The following is a 22,100-nucleotide window of genomic DNA, read 5'->3' as shown; positions in this document are numbered from 1 at the left end:
ATGAGCAGCTCTTATTGGTTTACAGATGCTTCTGTGGCCTTGTGTTCACAAATCCAAAACCATTCTTGTCTGCTAGCACTATGATTACAAGCAGATCTCATCGTGTTGTAAGAAGCAGGAGGCTGACACCCTTTTTTTCCATAAAGCCCCTTACTCTGCTTTTGTATTACTTCTGCAACTTGTATTGGTTGATAGCTGGTTAAATGTGAACCAGCAGTGTGCTCAGGTGGTCAAGAAAGCCAACAGCATCCTGGCTTGTATCAGAAATAGTGAGGCCAGCAGGACTGGGGAAGTGATTGTCCTTATGTACTCATCTCTGGTGAGGCTGCACCTCGAGTACTGTGTTCGGTTTTGGGCCCCTCACTACAAGAAGGACATCAAGGTGCTGGAGTGTGTCCAGAGAAGGGCAATGACGCTGGTGAGGGGTCTGGAGAACAAGTCTTATGAGGAGCAGCTGAGGACATTGGGGTTATTTAGCCTAGAAAAAAGGTGGCTCAGAGGAGACCCTATTGCTCTCTACAACTATTTCAAAGGAGGCTGTAGCAGAGTAGGGGTCAGTCTCTTCTCCCAGGGAATAAGCAGCAGGACATGGGGAAATGGCCTCAGGTTGCACCAGGGGAAGTTTAGGTTGGATATTAGCTACCAGCAGATTGTTGCAGTTCTCATGTCCCAGACTGCCAGTGCTGCGTGCTCAGAGGATTTTTTCCTGAACTTTGTGTTCCAGAAATGTGCAGTAGGAAATATTTTCTTAGCAGGATTTCCTCTGGTAAGAAATGAACTTCCTGTTTCTGCAGTCATAGGAATTGTTTTCTACAGTTATGGCCACAGACTGTTCATAATGCAAAGTTAGTGTATTGGTTTATTTAAAAGGCAATAAACAGAAAAATGCGATGCTCACAGGTTAGGACAGAAATAAAAGGAGGTAAGAGGGTCAAAAGGCTTGGGTCTGAAGGTGAGGCCAGAAGGTTGGCAGATGGGGAAACGGTGTACTAACACAGTGAATAAGCACTATAAAAACATCAGGTTTTGGAGAAAGCGAATAGCCCCGATTTAGTGCTTTTACAGCTGTGCCAGCTGGTTAGTATCTCTGGCTGGTGGTCATCCCCAAAGCCATGAGCTGAAATGAAGGAGAACACTAAAGAGATCATTATGCAGCAGAAGACTATCAGGAATCCCACTGCGCCTTCACCTCAGGCAGCCAGCCCAAGTAGTCCCCATTGTTGAGGATCTGTATCTTGGACCAAGCATATTCCTCTTCTGTCCTAGGACAGGAGAGCTGGTGTGTTACGGAGAGCACATTTCTGGAAGCTGGCATGGAGCCTTCTCCTCTCTGATTTAGGCTTCCAGGTGGTACAAAAGTCTGTGGCCATGTCAGGACTGCCATTTATCCAAAGGGATTGTACAATGGACAGATACATCTTAACTATCAAGATCCCAAGAAGATCTGAGTTATTACTTTAGGGATAATAGGTACAGATCCAGCGCCTGGGCAAAGAGCATGCCGATGTAGAGACAGTGAAGGAGTGCAAGTAGGCACACTCAGAATGATTCTTTATCTGAAACCTGAAAAAATACAGGAAGAAAAAAGTGATTACTAAATAATTTCTTCTACTACAGAGCCAAATATTTCAGCCTGCTGTAAAACAAACTTCCGCTGAAGTAGTTTCCAGTTGACTTTTGTCCCCTGGGACATGGTAGTTTCAGCTGCTCAAAACAAGGTGAGCAACAAATCCTGTTAGAAAAGCCCGTTTAGCTCATGCACTGCTGCATAAATCCCCATTTCTGTGAACAGACAATACCAAATATCACATGGTAACAGGAGGAAAAACAAAAGACAGCTTATGATATCCGCAGCCTATAATTACTGAGGCCAAAAATGTTCAGGAGAGCAGGGCAGGGGGGAGCTTGTTAGGCCTGATGCAGAGCTGTTTTATCCCTCACATTTTCTAATATAAACAGTGGTGGAATCTGGGATGTTTGCAGCTTATTACAAATTCACTAAAGCCGGTCTGATTTTTCTTATGAAGATGCTTAATCCATCTGAAGATGATCTGAAGAGCTGAACTTGACTAGAGATGTAAAAAATGTCAAGAAGTTTTCCTTCAAGTACATAGGGCAACAAAGGAAGATAAAAGAAACTGTATCCCCTCAATAAGCAAAACAGGAGACCTGTCTACAACCAACATGGAGAAGGCTGAGGTACTCACTGGCTTTTTTTTGCCTCCGTCTTCACCAGCAAGTGCTCTAGCCATAGTGTCCACTTCACAGAATCCAAAGGCAGGGACTGGGAGAACAATGCACTGCCCACTCTAGGAGAAGATCAGGTTCAAGACCATCTAAGGAACCTGAAGGTACACAAATCCATGGGACCTGATAAGGATCCTGAGGGAACTCGCAGACGAAGTTGCTGAACCACTGTCCATCATATTTGAAAAGTCGCAGCAGTCCGGTGAAGTTCCCAAGGACTGGAAAAGCGGAAGCATAACCACCATTTTTTAAAAGGGGAAAAGACCTGGGGAACTACAGACCAGTCAGTCTCACCTCTCTGCCTGCCAAGGTCATCGAGCAGATCCTCCTGGAAACTATGCTAAGGCACATGGAAAATAAGGAGGTGATTGGTGACAGCCAACATGGCTTCACTAAGGGCAGATGGTGCTTGACAGGCCAGATGGTGGCCCTCTGTTGTGGGTTACAGCCTTGGTGGATAGTGAAAGAGCAACTGACATCATCTACCTGGACTTGTGGAAAGCATGACAATGTCCCCCATCACAGAATCACAGAATGGCCGAGGTTGGAAGGGACCTCTGGAGACCATCTAGTCCAACCCCCCTGCCGAGCAGGATCACCTAGAGCACATTGTGCAGGATGGCATCCAGGTAGGATTTGAATATCTCCAGAGAAGGAGCCTCCACAGCTTCTCTGGGCAACCTGTTCCAGTGCTCTGTCACCCTCACAGTAAAGAAGTGCTCTCTCATATTCAGCCAGAACTCCCTGTGCTTCAGTTTGTGCCCGTTTCCTCTTGTCCTCTTGCTGGGCACAACTGAAAAGAGACCAGCTCCATCTCCTTGATGCCCTCCCCTCATATATCTATACACATCAATGAGGCCTCTCCTCAGTCTTTTCCTTTCCAGGCTAAATAGGCCCAGTTCCCTCAGCTTGTCCTTGTACAACAGGTGCTCCAGGCCTCTAATCATCTTCGTAGCCCTCCTCTGGACTCACTACAGTAGCTCCATGTCCCTCCTGTACTGGGGAGCCCAGAACTGGACACAGTACTCCAGGTGTGGCCTCACCAGGGCTGAGTAGAGGGGCAGGATCACCTCCCTCGACCTACTGGCAACACTCTTACGAATGCACCCCAGGATACCTTCAGCCCTCCTGGCCACATGGACACATTGCTGGCTCATGGTCAGCCTGCTGTCCACCAGGACTCTCAGGTCTCTCTCTGCAGAGTGCACTCCAGCAGGTCAGACCCCAGCCTCCATTGGTGCTTGGGGTTATTCCTCCCCAGGTGCAGGACCCTGAACTTGCCCTTGTTAAACTTCATGAGGTTCCTCTCAGCCCAACCTTCCAGCCTGCTGAGGTCCTTCTGCATAGCAGCACAGCCCTCTGGAGTATCAGCCACTCCTCCCAGCTTTGTGTCATCAGCAAACCTGCTGAGGGTGCACTCTGTTCTATTGTCCAGGTCGCTGATGAATAAGTTGAACACTGGACCCAGTACTGACCTCTGGGGGACACCGCTAGCTACGGGCCTCCAACTAGATTCTGTGCCACTAAGCATCCACCAAATATAGAGGCTTAGAGCACAGACATCTGAACTGTAGAAATATAGAGTTATACAATCACAGAATGGTAGAATATCCTGAGTTGGAAGGGACCCATAAGGATCATTGAGTCCAAATCCTGGTTCCACACATTACTGCCTAAAAATTAAACCACGTCTGAGAGCACTGTCCAGCTTCATGCCTTCAGGTCCAGAGGGAAGTGTGGCTGGTCACCAGAGAGAAGTGATCAGTGTCTGCCCCTCCACTCTCCTTGTGAGGAAGCTGTAGGCTTCCACAAGGTCTCCCCTCCACTTCAGTCTCTTCCAGGATGAACAAACCAAGTGACCTCAGCCACTCTTCTTATGTCTTGCCCTCTAGACCCTTTCACCATCTTCATAGCCCTCCTTTGGATGCTCTTGAGTAGTTTTATGTCCTTCTTATATTGTGGCACCCAAAACTGCATGCAGCACTCAAAGTGAGGCCACACCAGCGTAGAGCAGAGTGGAGCAATCACTTTCCTTGGCAGGCTAGCAATGCTATGCTTGATGCACCCCAGGATTTGGTTGGCCCTCCTGGCTGCCAGGGTGCACTTTTGACTCATATTTAACTTGGCATTGACCAAAATCCCCAGATCCCTTTCCGTGGGGCTGATCTCCAGCCTCTTGTCCCCCAGTCTGTAAATAAAGCCAGCATTGCCCCTTCCCAGGTGTGGAATCTGACACTTGTTAAACTTCATAGAGATGATGAATGCCCAGCTCTCTAATTTGTCAGGATCTCTCCACAAGGCCTTTCTATCCTATACTGGGTTTACCTGGCAAGGTTTTGGTAGCAGGGGGCCATAAGGGTGGCTTCTGTGAGAAGAATCCAGAAGCTGCCCCATGTTAAGTAAGGGCCCCACTGCTGACCAGAGCCGAGCCAACAAGCGATGTTGTTTGCGCCTCTGTAAGAACATATTTAAGACAGGGAAAAAAAAAAAAAACGCTGCGCGACACAGCAGCTGGGAGAGTGAGAGGAGTGAGAAACAGCCTTGCAGGTGCCAAGGTCAGTGAAGAAGGAGGGGGAGAGGTGCTCCAGGCACCGGAGCAGAAGTCCCCTGCGGCCTGTGGTGAGGACCATGGTGAAGCAGGCTGTCCCCCTGCACCCCATGGAGTACCACGGTGGAGCAGGATTCCATGCTGCAGCCCGTCAAGGAGACCACGGTGGAGCAGGTGGACCTTCACCGATGGAGGCTGCTGCCTGTGGGCAGCCCACGCCAGATCAGTTCAGCAAGGACTGCATCCCGTGGGAGGGACCCCACAGCACAGGGGACGAGAGTGACCGAGAAGGAGCGGTGGAGAAGAAGCGCTATAGAATGACCATAACCCCCATTCCCCCTGTTCCCCTGTGCCGCTTGGGGGAAGGAGGTGGAAGAGGGTGGATGGGGGGGAAGGCGCTTTTGGTTTCTTTCCTTTGTTTCTCACTTCTCTAGCTTGTTAGTAATAAGCAATAAATCTTACTATCTCCCTATGCTGAGTCTGTTTTGCCTGTCATGATAATTACTGCGCGATCTCCCTGTCCTTATCTCAACCCTTGAGCCCTTTTCATCGTATTTTCTCCCCATTCCTCTTTGAGGAGGGGGAGTGAGAGAGCGGTTGTGGTGGAGCTCAGCCACCCACCCGAGTAAAACCACCACATACCCTCAACAGAGACAACAACTCTTCCCAATTTAGTGTCATCCGCAAACTTACTTAATACACCTTCAAGTCCTGTATCGAAGTCATTTATGAAAACGTTAAAGAGAACTGGCCCTAAACTGGAGCTCTGAAGAATCCCACTGGAGACTGGACGCCAGCCTGAAGTAACCCCATTTACTATAACCCTTTAAGCCTAACCCATCAGCCAATTATTCACCCATTATATTATGTTTTTATCTAGATGTATGTTGGATATTTTGTTCAGAAGGATATTGTAATGAACAGTATTGAAAGCTTTCCTGAAATCCACAAAGATTACATCAACTGGCTTCCCTTGATCAACTAGGTGGGTGACCTTGTCATAAAAGGAAATTAAGTTCATTAAGCATAATCTTCACCACGTCGGCTATGATCAATGACCACATTGTTCTTCAGCTGTATTTCAATAACTCCCAGAATAAACTTCTCCATAATTTTAACAGGCACTGAACTGAGACTGACAGGCCTGTAATTGCCAGGGTCTATTTTCTTGCCCTTCTTGAAAACAGTAACTTTTCTTGAAAACAGTAACTTTTGTCAGCTTCCAGTCAAACAGGACCTCTCCAGAATCTCAAGACCATTGAAAAATGAGAGAGGTCTTGCGATGACATCAGCCAGCTCTTTGAGTACCCTTGAGTACTTTGAGTACCTTTGAGTGAAGAAGCCCTTCACGCTCCATAGGCTTATATGCATCCAGGTGGAGCAGCAAATCCTCCACAAGCTCGGGGTTGGCTGGAAGTTCATTGTTACCGCAGTCATGGTCCTCCAACTCAGAGCCCACCATCGGTGTTGAAGACAGAGGGGAAGAAGGCATTAAGCATCTCTGCTTTGTCTACGTCCCTATTTGTGAGCTGACCATCCTCATCAACTAATGGACCAATGTTTTCTCTGGTCCCCCTTTTGCTGTTAGCATATTTTAAAAAGCCCTTTAAAGGAGCTCCCACAATACTGGTCAGCTTCAACTCTAATCGAGCACTGGCTGCACAAATTTTCTCCCTACAATGGTGAACGGCATCTCTATAGTCCTTCCATGTAACCCAACCTCGTTTCCAGAAGACATACACTTTCTTTTTCTGCCTAAGGTCTACAAGAAGATCTCTGCTCAGCCAAGCCAACCTTCTGTCCTGCTTGCTTGACTTCCAGCATTTTGGAATTGCCTGTTCCTGTGCTCATAAGAGGTGGTACTTAAAAACTGAGTAGCACTGATGGACACCAATGTCTTCAAAAAAATGTTGTCAAAAAAAAAGGTCATGGGGGACTTTGCTCACCAGTTCCCTGAGCAGCTCCATATGGGAGTCTGCTTGCTTTCCCCATATACAGGGTTGAAGTTCTGGTGGCAGTTCTCCTCCTCTCACCAAATATTTTAAATTTGATTACTTATTTCACAGTCACTATGGCCAAGATGGCCACCAATCGCCACTCCACCCAAGAGATCCTCTCTGTTCACAAGAAACAGATCTAGGAGGGCACCTTACCTAGCCGGCTCCTTTAGTACCTGTACCTAGAATTAGTATCTCCCTTAGTACTTGTACTTGTAATTACCACGGTCTTCTTTCTTGCGCTTCTTGAAAATTGGAACAATGTTTGCCAGCTTCCAGTCAACTGGAACCTCCCCATTATATCCTTATCTCTAAATTGGAGGGACATGGATTTGAGGGATGGACCGCTCGGTGGGGAAGGAATTGGCTGGATGGTCGCACTCAAAGAGTTGTGGTCACTAACTGAATGTCCAGGTGGAGACAAGTGATGAGTGGTATCTCTCAGGGCAGGTATTGGGACTGGTATTAATTAACATGTTTGTTGGTGACATGGACAGTGGGATTGAGTGCACCCTCTGCAAGTTTGCCAGTGACACGAAGCTGTGTGGTGCGGTTAACATGCTGTAGGGAAGGGATGCCATTCCGAGGGACGCCATTCCGAGGGACCCGGAGTGGTGGGCACATGCAAACCTGTGAAGTTCAACAAGGCCAAACACAGGGTCCTGCCTCTGGTCTGGGGCAATCCTAAGCACACATACAGGCTGGATGGGGAATGGATTGAGAGGAGCTCTGAGGAGAAGGACCTGGAGGTGTTGGTGGTTAAAAACTCAACGTGAGTTGCCAACGTGTGCTTGCAGCCCAGAAAGCCAACTGTATCCAGGGCTGTATCAAAAGAAGTGTGGCCAGCAGGTTGAGGGAGGTGATTATCCCCCTCTATTCTGCTCTTGTGAAACCCCACTTGGTGTACTGCATTCAGCTCTGGGGCCCCCAGCACGAGAAAGACATGGACCTGTTGGATTGGGTCCAGAAGAGGGCCACAAAGATGATCAGAGGGCTGGAGCGCTCCTCCTATGAAGACAGGCTGAGAGAGATGGAATTGTTCAGCCTGTGGAAGAGAAGGCTCCAGGGAGACTTTATAGTGGCCTTCCAGTATCTAAAGGAGGTCTACAGGAAAGATGGGGAGGGACTCTTTGTCCTATCAATACTGATAGGACAAGGGGTAATGGCTTTAAACTAAAAAAAGGTAGATTTAGATTAGATATTAGGAAGAAACTCTTTCCTATGAGGGTGGTGAAGAACTGGAACAGGTTGCCCATAGAAGCTGTGGATGCCCCCTCCCTGGGAGTGTTCAAGGCCAGGTTGGATGGAGTTTTGAGCAGCCTGGTCTAGTGGGAGGTGTTCTTGCCCATGGCAGGGGAGTTGGAAGTAGATGATCTTTAAGGTCCCTTCCAACCCAAACCATTCTATGATTCTATGATTCCTTCCTACCCGTTGCTTCATTCTCTCTGATTCCTAAAAAAAATTAATGTGAGAGTAACAGGTGACCTGCTAAGACTACCAATAAACAGACAATATAGCTGAAGAACTCATACTGGTACCTGTACTGAACAAGAAAACCTTGACAGTGGTGATGCTGGGTCTGGCCAAAGTCCCAGCTCCCCTAAAATCTGGATTCCAACAATAGACAGAACTATCTAGGCAAAAATAGAAGAACAGGTTAAACATTTACTGATGGCACTGAATAATGCCAATAATCTTGACGTAGGTACAAATTGAAAGTGAAAAGTGACCCCCAGGAAAAATTCCAATCACAAGTATTTTTCTTCAAAATTCCTAAGAAGGGCAAGATGCTAGGAAGGATGGAGGTTTAGAAAAACATGTCTGTGAGTTCATGGCATCTCCACCACTGTTTAAAAATACTCTCTGAGAAATGGCAGCAATGTAAAGGAAATGAGAAACTGAGGGATGTAAATAACAACTAGGTCCCTTGTCTATCAATTATTTTTAGAACTGCACCAATAGAATTGGTCACAGAGGTTGGATTACTGCTGAGAAAGAAGGAAATGGGGATTCCAAATGAAACATCTTTAGAACACGTTGGAAAGATCATACTTTGGTATGATGCAACAAAAAGTTACTTTATATTATTTTAATACGAATGAATGCATAGACAGAAAAATTACTTGGGAGAGGTCTAAAAGAGAGCAAAGCGGCAAAGAGAGGGCTGCAGGAGACCTGTAACAGCAAAAACTGAATCTGACAGAAGTTGAGAACAGTTGAAGTAGATCCATTCAGACACAGGTTTAATTGCTATCTCCTAATAGCTAATGAAAATGAATGCCTCAACTACAACTACATAAGACAACACCATCATGAGCCATACTGAAACAGCTTTTGCTAGATATTGTGTATTTCAAGAAGATGAGAACAAAGGATCACACTAGAAACCAAGAACTTTGAAGATCTGGAAGTTGAAATGTCTATACTAGGTACTGAAAAATATATAGACATTAAAGTAAGTAGGGATAATCAATAACATCTTACTGTGCTGAGCTAACAAAACATCGTTTTTGAATCAGACTTCTCTCCATTCATTGGCACTTTTGGATTTAGATCAGTAATAACTGCAAAGAGTTTCTTTTCAAAGTCATGGTTGTAAGTCCCAGCAGAAAAAAAAAAGTGCTGACAGAAATTACATTGTGCTGCAAACCCCAGTTCTACATTTGCTTAAGCACTTGATGGTATTCTCAATGTCCTGGTATGTGTTATTCAATGAAAAGGAACTTACAAGTCCATGTTCAAGGCAGTGCCATTCTCCCAGTAGAAACGTTCACCTTTCTTGCACAATCCAATCCAAGATTCATCTATTTTCAATAGCTTAACTAAAGAATACTGGAAAAAAAAAAAAAAAAAGTATTTTACCAACATGAGTTCTCACAACAAGAAGCAAATCCCTCCAGTGACTTCAGAGGAGGACTAGCTCATCATTCTGTCATCTAGAAGGTTTTCATTAAGTATTTCATTGACAGTTATGAATTGACTCTTTTTTTCTTGGCCCTAACTGAGCCTGTGAATTGATTGTTTTAGTATCATAACCTTCAGTTAAACTATTCAATTCTATACCCTTAAAAGTTATTACCATTCACTGCACCCAAAAATACCCAAACACCATGTATTGTTTATATACATGTATGCCTATATGTGTTTATCAATCTCTACATATGCAGCTTGGTATAAATGGGATGGTACAAACAGGTATGTTTAAACTGCAGTTCAGAAGGGCATATGGGAGCTCCTCCCCTTCCCAGTTCTTATTTAAAGCCTTGTGGGTATCTAGATAAAAAGAATAAAAGACAGTTCACTATCTCAGAAGTTTATAACAACCTATATCAAACACAGCAAAGGCTGACGGAAAACAGCAGAAGCAGCACTTGCGATAGGTTAATATTATAGAACTCCCTGCAACAAGCTGTCCTTAGACTCACTGACATTAGAAATTATATGCAAATTAACTGTCAGCATGGACTTAATAATTGATATGAAAATAATGTAGTCTTCTACTCCTCTACCCTTCCCTAGCAATTTCAGATCAATACTGTTCAACTGTTCAGAAGAAACTGTCTTGGTACAGTCCCAATGACATTTCTGCAGTTGTTGATGGACCTTCTTCTGGTGTGGCTAATGCTATCCAGTGATGGAGACCAGACATCTCCTGACACAGAGCACAAGGCTGACCCAGTAGGCCAATGTCAGTGTACCTGTGCTTTACTTTTATAAGGTGTGTTCGTAGTTTGTATGTATGAGGTTTTTAAGCAGCAGTTTAAATAACACCAATTTCTACCTAGCCAATTATCAGCTGAACATCACAAGCACGGAATTAAAAGTGGATCTTTTAGATAAGTAAGGAAGAGAAGCATTAACAAATCAGTCAAGTGATGTCCCACTCAGAGGGCAACAATGCAGAAAGGGCTTGCTGGAGAGGGGACAAGCTGGCAAATATGTTTGACAAAGAAAGGAGTCTGATTTTAGGAAAAAATTAGAGACCACATTCAGCAAGGGACTCATACGGAAGTAAGAATTATGTTCTGCATCTTTGTCATTGTTGAAATTCTTGTCACTTTGAAAATACTTATTAGCTCAAGACAAATTTAGATGTGATTAAACTGTGTAATTTCACTGAGGTTTCCTCTATTTCAAGAGCTGCTACACCACCAACGTGTAGCAGCCAGCCAGAAAAGTAGAGTTTTGACCTCTGTTTAAAAATTACAGTAACAAAGCTCAAATGTCAACTTATTTAAAAACTAACTTTCTGATAAAACTACTTTCTCATTGACATTACTCAAGAGGCAGCAAGTCTGTAAAAGCAAATTGCAGTTTTAGTAACATGCAGTAAGTAGCAAGATGTCACTAGCATTCAACTCAATGCAACTGGACCATAATATAGGCAAATTAAAGTGTCTTAACAAAATTATTAGAATGAGAAATGTCCAAACCAGCTTCCATGGAGGTATGTTCCCACCATTGGTATAAGCATGAATCTCTAAGAGGCATTAAGTCATATCTAAAACCAGATACCAGTAGATAAAATGGATGATTTTCCATTATGCTGGTTTCAAAGGTTTGCTTTCTTTTAGAAAGCAAAGGATATATTCATTTGTCTATACTGAGAGCTCGATAGATTCATACTTGCTTTGAAGATGAAGATACATAGGACAGAAAAGGAAAACTATGTAAACTATCTGATTCATTAAAAAAGAGCTTTTCAAAGTCATTCAAGTCAAATCCAGGCACAAAAGCAGCATGGGAAAGCTTTTAGTGCTGTTGCATCTGCTGCAGTGAGACAGTTACTTAAACTGATCAAGTAGGTACTTTTCACTACCTGAATTCACACAGCTTGTTTATTTTACAAAGATTTACAAGATAAGAAAAAGAGAGCTTTGTAGATAACAGTCAAGAAAAGAGAGAGATACAGAAGTTGTATTGGTTTGTTTTATGTTCCATTACCATTTCATCCTTATTTTCAAAAACGGCAAGCAAAGATTCATTCTTAGTGCAGAATGCCTGACTAGATGTCCAGTTTTTTTCGTCTTCTGATATGAAGTAACATTTCTTTCTGTAACCTATCCACTCACTGGGACACTGCTCAGAACGAAGGTTCCCACGCTGATACATCTTAAGTACTAGAACTACAAAGGAAAAGGGAGAACAAAATTTCTACCCTGTAAAATCATAGCATTCATCAGCATAACAACCTAAAGTGCACATTTTTTGAAAGACAATGCCACACTAGATGCCAGAAGAGAAGCCAAAAGGTCAAGGGTCTTGACCTTCCGTGACTTTCAGGCAATGTCTTCAGCTGAGAAATGTGTGAGTTGAGGACAACAGCCCGATTACTAAAATCAATACAAAACAAATAGGCCTAGAAAACACGTATTTTAGAGAATTAGAGGCATTAACATATTTTTTAATCCAGTAATAGGGTAATAAACATAATATTATATGAATTTATTGATAAAATTTACTTTAAGTAATGAAGTTGCTTCAATATCAAGACAATTTGCTTTGATTTTGTATCAGACCTTTTAAAGTGCTTGAGAAACGTGTGAAGGTTAAGTAAATTAGATATTGATATGATGAAAATGAAATTTGTCTGTTCATAAAGAGGTAAAATTATTATTATTTGGAGATAATGGTCTGGAGAATGGTTCTTTGGAGTATTCCCCAGCATGTTTTGATGTCCCCCTTCATCTTCTTTCTGTCACAGTAGCTCTGTGAGGGTGAGAAGACTCACTGGTATATTTTGCTTTAGCGCTTACTTTAATTTCTTGTGTTAAAGAGAATTAACATGCATTTACTTCAATTTCTATTATCCAAACAAAAATAGTCTGATTGTTACTGAAAAGTTAGTGACCTTTTGGGTGCAGCATCCTGTCTTTTTTAACAATTGCAGGCTCACCCTGAGTACAAAGTATATTTCCTGGGTTATCCTGCTGGGATTGAATCCAGAACTTCCTCACCCAAAGCACATTTATCCACTGCTTTTGCTTGGTGATGGCTGTCCTTGAAGTGACAGTAACTGACCATTATGTGAGTATGGCAGCTTGCAGAAAGAGAACTGATTTCCCAGACTCCGCAGCCTGCTGTTGCCACACTTGGGTCTCTTTTTTCCTTTCCAGTCAGCTATTCCATTCACAATAACTGAAGACCCTTTAGCAAGTTCCACTGAGCACTGCCCTCCATCCCTCCAAGAAAATGTGACTATTTATGTTGAAATAAAAGCCTAATAAAGGAAAGGAAAATTAACAGAGACAGATGTCACTATTGTTCTCCATTTGTTTCCATGTATGTGCAGAGGACCTTGCTAAAATATTGCATGTTGTTACAGGGGGCAGAGAGAAGGTAGGTTTAATCTAGGGGTTCAAGAGCTCCCGGTGCAGACTTGAGCTGCACAGCATCCATTGAGACTCACATGCACCAGTGACTTGGGTACCTCAAATAATAAAGCTGGCAGCACAGCCTGTGCTCCTATTGATGAGCTCTGCATCGGACAGCAGATGCACATCTCGCTTCCCTTGTGGCAGTGCCGAGTAAGGCTGACTTTTTCTTAAAAATAGAGCATGCAATACAAACTGATTTTTTAAAAACAAAAAGGCAGAATGACACCCAAAGACCATTTGGAAGAAAGATAGTCTAGCTGTATGACGTAGTTGTCTTCCAGATGTGATAATAAAAAAGCCATCAAGACCAGATATAGGAGCAGACAACAAGCTTGGAGTCTGTGCCTGGAGATGTGATGCTGAGAGAACACCAGCTGGTATAATCAGCTTACTGGTGTAAGCACCGACAGGACATCCATATGCCACATGAATGGCCAGGCAACAGACTACACTCTGAAGAGTAGCAAAGACTCAACAAACAAAAAAGAAAGAAAAGCAATTTTACAGTTAAATCATCTGAATATTATTTGTAGGGAAAATTCTCCCTCATTTTAAATGCTGCCTGGATGTTAGTCAACCTTATACCAACATCAAAATTGAAATAGTGGCAGAAGTCCCAGGTGTTGTGACTCTGCAAGCAGTACCGTGTTGCTGTGTTTGATTGCTGTGATCCTGAAGCCCGGTAGTCAGAGGAAACATATCTCAAATGGAAAATCTTTCAAAGGCTTACCAACAAATAAAATGATCATCACCAGCAGAAATGCGGTACATAGAAAGTTGCCTGTGAAAAAGAAGATCATTAATGGTTTTGTATATATGAGCACTTAGGCTCAGACTGTATTTGTTTAGTAATGAAACAGCAGCAGAATAGCATTTAATTTAAAGTTTAAAAATGCAAGGACAAAGTGCTACTGAAGTCAAACAAGGCAGTCTGAATTTATATCATTCTATGATATCTGCGTAACTTGACAGCTTAACAAAATGGCAATCATCGTCTAATTAGCATTGTTTTGATGCATAAATATACAAAAGTTTTCAACAGATGCACGAATTGCAGTGTAGCAAATTTAAGCCTTCCAGTCTCCTTCACCACGTTTTAGCGACCTCTTAGCGCTAACCTCTGAAGTCTGAAAATCTGTAGGTCATCACTGACTTCAGTCAAGCTACATGCACGTTTGGAAGGCAGGAGAATGTTCTCACACAATTCAACCATTAAAGGATGAGGTTGGATTCAGTATATGGCTGCAACCCCGAATCAAACCTATTTTCCCTTCTGTGAGAAACGAAATTGTGTTTTTGCAGTAGAATGTGTTTTTGCAGTGGGAAATCCCACTAACCTTGCATATTCAAAAGTGGTTGTGCAGGCATAACAGTGGGATAACAGTGGGGAGTAAGTTAAGCAGATAAGGGGAAGGTCCCACTGTCCCAAAGTAAGGAGGATAGCTAAGAAAAACAAGACGAGCAGTGTGAAATCAGTAAAAACAAAAAATCACAGGCCTTCTAGTCACGAGAGAAGAAGGGGGAAAAGAGGAAAAAGAGAAATTAAAGGTTGGTCAAATAAAATTGCACATATATGGTATAGTAATAAGTGTCGAGTAGTTCATGAACCTGTAGCACTCAGCCAATGAGAAAATGGGAGGAATCAAGCGTCGGGTAATAGGGAATACAGGGCTATGATACACTTCTGCTGTGTGCTCCTGCTTGCAGGATGCCCGCCATTGCAATCACGAATAAAAATGCTACTTCACTGAGATCCTCACCTGAGCCTATGTTATTGGCTGCAGATTGTTTCTCACACTATGCCACAAGCTCTCTTTCACAGACATATTTCAATGCAGGTGAAAGGCAGATGCTCATCTGTTGCAAAGGCACGGACTATTTTCTCTAATGAGGTTTGCCTTCACTTCCTACATATTAACCAACAGTATATCATATAGATAAACTATCACATGGAAAAATGCTTGTTTTCACACAAAAGAGAACACTTGGAGTAAACACAAATAGGTATCTTAAACTGTGTATCTACAGCTTTGCCCCAAAATAAATTATCATCTCTTTATCTTGTTCAAGCCAAGCGACCTGGATTTCAAGCTAGACTTCAGACACCCTGCAGGAAGATGTCTTACATAACAACATAAAAATCTTACATTTTGTGCAGCACCTTCTTCTCAGTGAACGAACCACTGACTCTTGTTCGACAACCTGTGAGGCGTTTGAAAGGCACATTGCATATAATTCGCAGAGTCTATGTCCTCAGCAATGGCTTCTGCAGTCCCTGCTCATCTTCAAGTCCCATCTACAGTTGGGAAAATAGCAAAGAAGCTATACTATGTTTATTCTAGGCTGCAAGACACCTGCAGATGAACTGCCAGGCTGTCTCGGGCCTTTTGCTGCTTCTTCCCCGCTTTCGCCCTTCCCCAACCTGCTTTAATCGCACGCTCGGAAAGCTGCTGAGAAGACCCGACGGGGCGCCCCCAGCCGAGGAAGCAAAACGAGAAAACCAAAGCAAAAGCAATACGGAAGAGGGTGGGAGCCGGCACCGCGACCGAAACTGGAAGGGGCTGCTCCGACTACCGGCCCCTGCTTCACCTCCGGCTCCTGCTGGGGCGCAGCGACGAGCGGCGGCGGCTCCGGCGGCGGCTCCTCTCGGACGCCCGACGTCCCCGTTTTCTGCTCGCCCGGTGCCAGGAGAAGTGTCCCCGCGGCCACCCGGGTGCTGATGTGCCTGGAGGCGGGACAGCCGGGACGAGGGGCGTCGTGGGGTGAGACAGGGGAGGGGACGGTGACAGCCGTGCCCGGAGTCTGGGGTTGGGGACAGCCTGTCTCTCTTCTGAGACCTCTCTTCTCTCTTCCCATGGGGTGTAAGCGCTCGGGGAATGGTTTTCTGAAAGTATCTCTCTGGGATTTGGCAGCTTAATTCCTTTGGAAACCCGGTCTAGATTTAGAGGCGCTGAAGGTGGGTAATACGCAGTCGTTCCAGGGGTGGTTGCAGGTGGTTGGTACTTTGAAAATTGTAATGAGCTTGAGTTCTTTGCATGTGCCTTGGTCCTTGACGTGCATTGATTTTTTTTTTCTCCTTAGATGTGTGTTCACACCTTTCTTTCTGGAAAAGAGTTGCTGGAATTGTCTTCTGTCTTGCTGTGATTTTCATCTTAATAGGGGTTATCTTATGTGAGTGCATTTATTAAAAAATCTAGCCTGGGAAAGAGAGATTCAGTATTTCTGCCTTTCATTCTGCTGTCTGTGGATTGCTGGTGGGTAAGAGGCATTTCCACTGGCATTCACCCCTCCCATTCACCATGGCTGCAGGAACAGGGAAAGGATTATCTGAAAAAAGAAATTAAATGGTTGCCTAGGTTGTCCATAGTTGTTTCCTCTGGCATTGAACTGACTTTATTTTTTAACATTCTGCAAGGTTTCATCAGACTGCAGCTTAGCAAAATGCTGAGGAATAGCACGAGAGCCATAAGCAGAGTTAGCAAGGCAATACTTAAATGCTTGATTTGACTTGTTTCTGGCATGGAGAGGTGTTTTTGTTTGGTTGGTTGGTTTTTGTTTTGTTTTGTTTTGTTTGTGATTAAATGCCATAAACCAGAACCTGTTTAAGTATAAATTTTGGCTGCTTCACGGTAGATATTATCATATCTGCAGAGACAGTCTATCTCTCTGTTCTATCCTGATGTTCTTATATGTGGTGTCTCCAGTGTCAAGGGAGCACCTGCACATTCAGGATTCCATTGCTGACACATGCCCAGCCAATCAGGCATTCCTGGAAATACCATAGCTGATAGAACTGGAAGAACACAGAACACTATACTTTAATTTTATTGTGTTTGCCTATGTCTTGCTTGATTCAGTGCAAGTCTCAGAGATTTTTATGCTAGAGGACACAGGTCCAGAATTTGCAAATGTGTATACAACTCTATATTAAAAACTTAATGCTAAGCAAGTCATGTTCTCTTTATTTGAACAAAAGATTCACCTAGATTACTAGACCTGGAGCCATGCCCTGATGACTGGCTATATTACAAGAGGAAATGTTACTATCAGTCAGGATCTGTGGCAGACTGGAATTCCAGTCAGAAGTTCTGCTCTGACTTTGGAGCTTCCCTTGCAGTAATTGACCACGCCCAAGATCTGGTAAGGTTTCTAGTGGCTTGAATTTAGTGTTATGTCTGCTGCCGGAATGATTTCTGTAACTCCATCAGTTGTTTCCTTGTATAGCTGGAATTTGATAGAGACACAGTTTGGCTAGCTTTCAAGGAACTGCAGTAACATAACAGTCAAGACAGTGCTGAGGCAGGCATTCTGTGACACAGTGTATATATACACAGTTTTTTTATAAAAAGCTATAAAATCATAATCATTTCTTAAAAATCTAATCACACCCATATGTTCTTTTATTCTGTGTTTTGCCTAGGAATTTATATTATATCGAATGCGCACTATAGACTTCTGGATTGGACTACAAAAGACAGAAAATAAATTCTTGTGGGTGAATGGAGAGTCACTTAACACAAACTTGTGAGCTTTCTTTCAAATACGCTATGCAAGAGGAGAGTCCCTAGCTTTTTTGTCCATGTAGAAAAATTATTCCGTATTAACTATTCCACTGTAGCTAAACTGGCATATTTTCTCAAATGATGGTTGTCATATGACTATAAAAGTGCTAATACTGATCTAGTTGGGTCCCAATAGAAGTGGAGAAGGGGCAAAGAATAAGCTGGAACTGTCATAGAGTCCCTTTATTCTTGTGCATTTGTATCCACACTGGAAGAAATGGGTAGTGTATAAAACGTGTATCACTGTGGGGAATATCTGCCCCTATACAAACTCCATGCTTAGATGGGAATTCTGCCAATATCTGTCGGAAAAAATAGAGCTGTCTTGCCAGGGAGTGATCTGTGCCTTTTATGTCCACATCACATTGTAAATTGCAAAGTACAAGCACACATGGTATGTCCCTGTGGAGATCAAAGCAACTTACATTAATAGAAGGCTCATCAGAGCATTACCATGGACAATGCATTTCAAATGCTTATCATCCCAATGAGAAAGAAAATCATTTTAAATTATTCTCTTTTTTGTTTGTTTGTTTGTTTGTTTTTCTCTGCAGTTTGTAGGAGCCAATTTTAGACAGAATAAGAAATAGATCTTGTAAATTTTAGGCCAGAGTTCTGCTCTAATTTTTGTATTTCTCTTGGCTTTTTAGGTTTCATGTCAATATAACAGATGATGGAGACTGTGTCCATATAAATTCAGCCTTTGTCTCTACTAAAAAGTGCTCTTCACAGAGGAACTGGCTTTGCACCCTTGGTCAGTTTGATCCAAAGACAATCTCTTAATAGGGGACAGCTGGCTGTGCAAATACAAAGACTTTCTTCATTAGAAATTGGAATTCAGAATACAGGGAGTCATTGCTGTAGGAGGTCCACAGGACCAAGGGGTACAGTGGAGGAGGATCACATCCAGGCTTCTCTATGGGAATCACAGAATCACAGAATCTTAGGGGTTGGAAGGGACCTCAAGAGATCATCGGGTCCAACCCCCTGCCAAAGCACGTTCCCTAGAGCAGGTTGCCCAGGTAGGCTTCAGAAGGCCCTTGAATATCTCCAGAGAAGGAGACTCCACAACCTCCCTGGGCAGCCTGTTAAAGTGCTCCGTCACCCTCACTGTGAAGTTCTTTTGCATGTTGGTGTGGAACTTCCTGTGCTCCATTTTGTGGCCATTGCCCCTTGTCCTGTCCCCACAAACCACTGAAAAGAGGTTGGCCAAACCCCTCAGGTATTTATACACATTGATGAGATCCGCCCTCAGTCTTCTCTTCTCAAGGCTGAACAGACCCAGGTCTCTCAGCCTTTCCTCACAGGGGAGATGCTGCAGGCCCCGTGTCATCTTTGTGGCCCTCCGCTGGACTCTTTCCAGGAGATCCCTGTCTTTTTTTGTAGTGGGGAGCCCAGAACTGGACACAGTACTCCAGGTGAGGCCTGACCAGGGCAGAGTCGAGGGGGAGGATCGCCTTCCTTGACCTGATGGCCACGCTCCTTTTAATGCACGCCAGGATCCCATTGGCCCTCTTGGCCACCAGGGCACACTGCTGGCTCATGGTCAACCTGTTGTCCACATGGACTCCCAGGTCCTTCTCTGCAGAGCTCCTCTCCAGCAGGTCATCCCTCAGCCTGTACTGATACATAGGGTTGTTCCTTCCCAGGTGCAGGACTCTACATTTGCTCTTGTTAAACTTCGTTTGGTTTCTTCCTGCCCATCTCCCCAACCTGTCCAGGTCTTGCTGAATGGCAGTACAGCCTTCTGGCGTGTCGGCCACTTCTCCAAGCTTTGTGTCATTGGCGTACTTGCTGAGGGCAGACACTATTCCCTCATCAAGGTCGTCAATGAAGATGTTGAACAAGACTGGACCCAGCACTGACCCCTGGGGAACGCTGCTTGTCACAGGTCTCCAGCCGGACTCTGCACCGCCGATCACCACCTTCTGAGCTCAGCTAGTCAGCCAGTTCTCAACCCACCTTACTGTCCACTCCTCTATCGCACACTTTCTCAGCTTTGTCAGCAGGATGTCATGGGACACAGCATCAAAAGCTGAAGTCAAGGTAGATGGCATCCACTGCTCTCCCCCCATCTACCCAGCTGGTGATGCCATCATAGAAGGCAATGAGGTTGGTCGAACACGACTTCCCCTTGGTGAATCCATGCTGACTACTCCTCATAACCTTCTTCTCTTCCAATTGCTTGGAGATGGCATCCAGAACAAGCTGTTCCATCACCTTTCCAGGGACAGAGGTGAGACTGACTGGCCTGTAGTTTCCTGGATCCTCCTTCTTGAAGCAATAAAGGGAAATATAGTGACTCTCCAAAAAGAGGTTATTGGTTAAAAATTGGCAGGACCAACGAGAAAATGATGATAAAGTGTCTGTTACAAAGAACAAAAGTTATTTCTTGGGAATGCAGTTTCATGGCTAAAACTGCTGAAGGGCATTGCAATAGATATGTTCTTTGAGAACTCTGATGATAATCTTCAGAACTGCAAGTCATGATTTTTTTTGTGCAGCTGAAAACACTGTGGGACAGACATGAATGTCATACTGAAAACGCAACTCATAGCGGATCCAGTGATGTGACTCTTCCTGCTCTTAATGGAGTTCAGTAATTCTTTGACTAGGAACTTTCAATTTGTCTGTTTGGCATGTATCATAAGGTATTTTGATTTCCTTCTTCTTTTTCCATGGGGTGTTCAAATGTGTCCTGGTTTTGGCTAGGATAGAGTTAATTTTCCTCCTAGTAGCTGGTATGGTGCTGTGTTTGGGATTTAGGATGAGAAGAGCGCTGATAACATGCTGATGTTTTAATTGTTGCAGAGCAGTGCTTACACCAAGCCAAGGACTTTTCAGCTTCTCGCTCTGTCCGGCCCGCGGGCAGGCTGGGGGTGCAGCAGGAGCTGGGAGGGGACAGACCCAGGACAGCTGACCCAAACTGGCCAAAGGGGTATTCCATACCATCTGACGTCACGCTGAACAATTAATATGGGGGGGCTGGAAGGGGTGGGGGGACTGGCTGCTCGGGGATAGGCTGGGCATCAGTCAGCGGGTGGTGAGCAATTGCATTGTGCATCACTTGTTTTGTACACACTATTATTAGTAGTACTATTATCATTATTATTATTATTTTCCTTCCTTTTCGGTCCTAATAAACTCTCTATCTTAACCCACAGACTTCATTTTTTTTTTTCTGATTCTCTCCCCCATGCCAGAGAAGGAGGGGGGAGGGTGAGCGAACGGCTGTGTGGTGCTTAGCAGCCAGCTGGGTTAAACCACAACAAAATGTGATTGGTGTTTAATGTCCATTGAAGTAAATGGGACCTTGGTAAACCAAGAAGGTAGTTAATGACTAGTAAAGTTGATTCAAGCTAGGAACATAGCAACAGAGTCATACAGGAAGTGATTTTGCAGTGCAATGGAGCAGGTGAGTTACTTAATGCAATTCAATTTTAAGCTTTTAAGCAGAGTACCAACCCACAAAAGCAGGCGGTGAAAATGATACTGAAGGTGAGGCCAGAAGGTTGGCAGATGGGGAAATGGTGTACTAACACAGTGAGTAAGCACAACCCAGGGAAATTCAACAAAGAGCACAAGGCATTTCTGCAACAAGAGCACCCCTCTGTTGTGGGATTACAGCCATGGTGGATAGTGAAAGAGCAACTCACATCATCTACCTGGACTTGTGGAAAGCACGAGAGTGTCATGCTTCATAAGATGGAACTGCTACACCATCTGCAGTTGATTCAAATTAACATAATTAATATGATTAATATAATTATTATTGAACTTTCTCTGGTTGTTCCCTACAAATTCAGTTCACATTCAGTGGAATAATCTGGGGTTTGGAGATCAGCCCCAGTTTGAGTCAAAGAGCACATTCACCTTTTAGTATATATATTTTTTTTCTTCCCTGAAAGAATATTTGCTCTGTGCAAAACTCCCTCCTACTACTGGAAAGGAAGCGTGATATTTCCTGAACACAAAGTTCAGGAAAAAAGTCCTCTGAGCATGCAGCACTGGCAGTCTGGGACATGAGAGCTGCAACAGTCTGCTGGTAGCTAATATCCAACCTAAACCTCCCCTGGTGCAACTTGAGGCCATTTCTCCATGGCCTCACTTGCTGGTGAAGACAGAGGCAAAAAAAGTCATTGAATACCTCAGCCTTCTCCATAGCCCGTGTGAAAATGTGTCCCTTTTCTTTCCCGAGAGGGCCCACAGTTTCTCTATCCTTCCTTTTATCACTGACATACCTATAGAAGCCTTTCTTGTTGACCTTGATGTCCCTGGCCAAACTTAACACGAGTAGGGCTATAGCTTTCCTAACCTCATCCCTGGCTGCTCAGACAATTTCCCTGTATTCTTAGCAGGCTATCTGTCC

General features: G+C 44.0%; 2 protein-coding genes across 3 annotated transcripts; one reads left to right on the top strand and one right to left on the bottom strand.

Moving 5' to 3' along the window:
* Positions 1–841: 841 nt before the first annotated feature.
* On the bottom strand, positions 842–15,890 carry LOC121078819 (C-type lectin domain family 2 member L-like). 2 transcript variants are annotated; one of them, XM_040575358.1, is made up of 6 exons: positions 15,759–15,890; positions 15,317–15,471; positions 13,900–13,950; positions 11,737–11,918; positions 9,521–9,624; positions 842–1,563 (listed from the first exon to the last, which is right to left on the bottom strand). In XM_040575358.1, the coding sequence occupies exons 2-6, from the start codon at positions 15,393–15,395 to the stop codon at positions 1,458–1,460; spliced, it is 522 nt and encodes a 173-aa protein (XP_040431292.1). In that variant the 5' UTR covers positions 15,396–15,471; positions 15,759–15,890; the 3' UTR covers positions 842–1,457. The 2 variants fall into 2 exon arrangements, with proteins under 2 accessions (XP_040431292.1, XP_040431301.1); XM_040575367.1 differs by lacking the exon at positions 15,759–15,890 and adding an exon at positions 15,592–15,737.
* LOC121078812 (C-type lectin domain family 2 member L-like) lies at positions 15,759–20,892 on the top strand. The gene is made up of 5 exons (XM_040575348.1): positions 15,759–15,931; positions 16,251–16,340; positions 17,146–17,309; positions 17,590–17,693; positions 18,382–20,892. Exons 1-5 carry the CDS (start codon positions 15,889–15,891, stop codon positions 18,512–18,514), a joined length of 534 nt encoding a protein of 177 aa, XP_040431282.1. The 5' UTR covers positions 15,759–15,888; the 3' UTR covers positions 18,515–20,892.
* The last annotated feature ends 1,208 nt before the right edge of the window (positions 20,893–22,100 follow it).

The sequence above is a fragment of the Cygnus olor genome, chromosome 1, assembly GCF_009769625.2.
Source record: "Cygnus olor isolate bCygOlo1 chromosome 1, bCygOlo1.pri.v2, whole genome shotgun sequence".
In the NCBI taxonomy this organism is placed as follows: Eukaryota; Metazoa; Chordata; class Aves; order Anseriformes; family Anatidae; genus Cygnus; species Cygnus olor.
This window is presented reverse-complemented; position numbering and strand designations above follow the sequence as displayed.